The following is a 1476-nucleotide window of genomic DNA, read 5'->3' on the forward strand; positions in this document are numbered from 1 at the left end:
GATGATGATGAAAAAAAATGAGTGGAGGAAGGAGTAGGGGAAGGAGTGGAAGTGAACATCACTGTAATAAAGAAAAGGAAAAATAATAATATATAATGGTCTTAGAATAATAGTGAAATGAGAAAGAAGAGAGAGAGAGGGGGAGGGAGAAACATAGTAGATAAGAAATATGTCGATGTGTAAAGCTAATGGATCACATGATTTAAACAACACAGCAACATTAGTTCCATTGACCTTAAAAGGTAACAACTAATAATATCACTCACCAGTACAGTTGACTCCTTCATATCCAGTATCAGTACAATTACAAGTATAATTATCAGCAGGTGAATTCTGTATACACTGTCCTCCATTCATACATGGGCTATTTCTATCACAGATACTAGTGAAATCACAACCAGTACAATTAGAATTAACAGTATAACCAGCAGAGCAGGTTAGATTACAAGCTAATAATCAAGCATAATAATAATAGTAATACAATTGTAATACTTACTGCAAGTGAAGTTATTACTCTCAGTAGCAACATAGTTAGGACCTGATGATAATGTACAGTTAGTGGTAGTAATACACTGACCATTAGCAGCAAATGCTGAACAACAGTCAGTAGAACCTGATCCAGTACACCTCATCAGTCCAGTCTGATTACAAGCACTGTCACATGCTAAGTAAGATAACATTATTATTTTTTAGTTTTTAATTGGCTTACCTCTACATCTAGTATCACCACCAAAACCTTCCCTACACCGATAACAAAAAGTGTTTGTAGGAGCACCAAAAACAACACCGTTAGGAACAAGATTTAAACTACCAGTCCTTCCACTCCATGTACCACTGCTACACTCAATATCAAATATCCTAGTTTGTTCAGGTTGTCCTGGGTTAGGAGTGAATGTAGCTATAAGAGCTAGGGCTTCATAAGTATCAATCATGCTCCCTTGAGCTAGACAGACATATTGAACTGATCCTTCAGTTACAGTAGGAGAGTACATCTGGTTACCATCAGAAATGAATAGTAAAGGAGCCAATGCAGTCTCTATCTCAGCTATTGTTGGTAGAGGACAATCCTGAGCAACTGATAGTGACAGAACACATAAAACAAAGACTAGCACTGCTTCCCTCATCATTACTATCAAACTACTTTCCTGATGACTAAATGAATTTATGACATCATCAACTGCACTGAATATATAGCAACAATTAATAAAATACTTTTTTACAAACACAGTATAGACTATAGATCTAGCTAATGCATGAGTCTAATCCAATAGTTCCACTAATCCTATTGGATCCATACCAGGGTATGGTATTTTCCCACCACTAAAGACTTCCCAACACAAAACACCATAAGACCACTGTGTGTGTGAGAATTGAACCATACTAGATCTAACAATATCATTTAAAACTGACCACATCTGATTTTTCAGAAAATATTCCATAGTGAAGACTTTCAAGTGCCATCCATTTGAACGGGAG

At 36.2% G+C, this 1476-nt stretch overlaps 1 protein-coding gene across 1 annotated transcript in view; it reads right to left on the bottom strand.

Annotated features, from left to right (window-relative positions):
- Positions 1 to 1256, bottom strand: part of LOC109580612 (protein crumbs-like) — a 6259-nt gene extending 5003 nt beyond the window's left edge. The window contains exon 1 of the mRNA XM_019993985.1: positions 710 to 1256. Coding sequence (XP_019849544.1) covers positions 710 to 1127 — 418 coding nt within the window. The 5' untranslated portion in view covers positions 1128 to 1256. The remainder of the gene's footprint in view (positions 1 to 709) is intronic.
- Between the last annotated feature and the right edge of the window lie 220 nt (positions 1257 to 1476).

Source organism: Amphimedon queenslandica, unplaced genomic scaffold (genome assembly GCF_000090795.2).
Source record: "Amphimedon queenslandica unplaced genomic scaffold, v1.1 AMPQUscaffold_13484, whole genome shotgun sequence".
In the NCBI taxonomy this organism is placed as follows: domain Eukaryota; kingdom Metazoa; phylum Porifera; class Demospongiae; order Haplosclerida; family Niphatidae; genus Amphimedon; species Amphimedon queenslandica.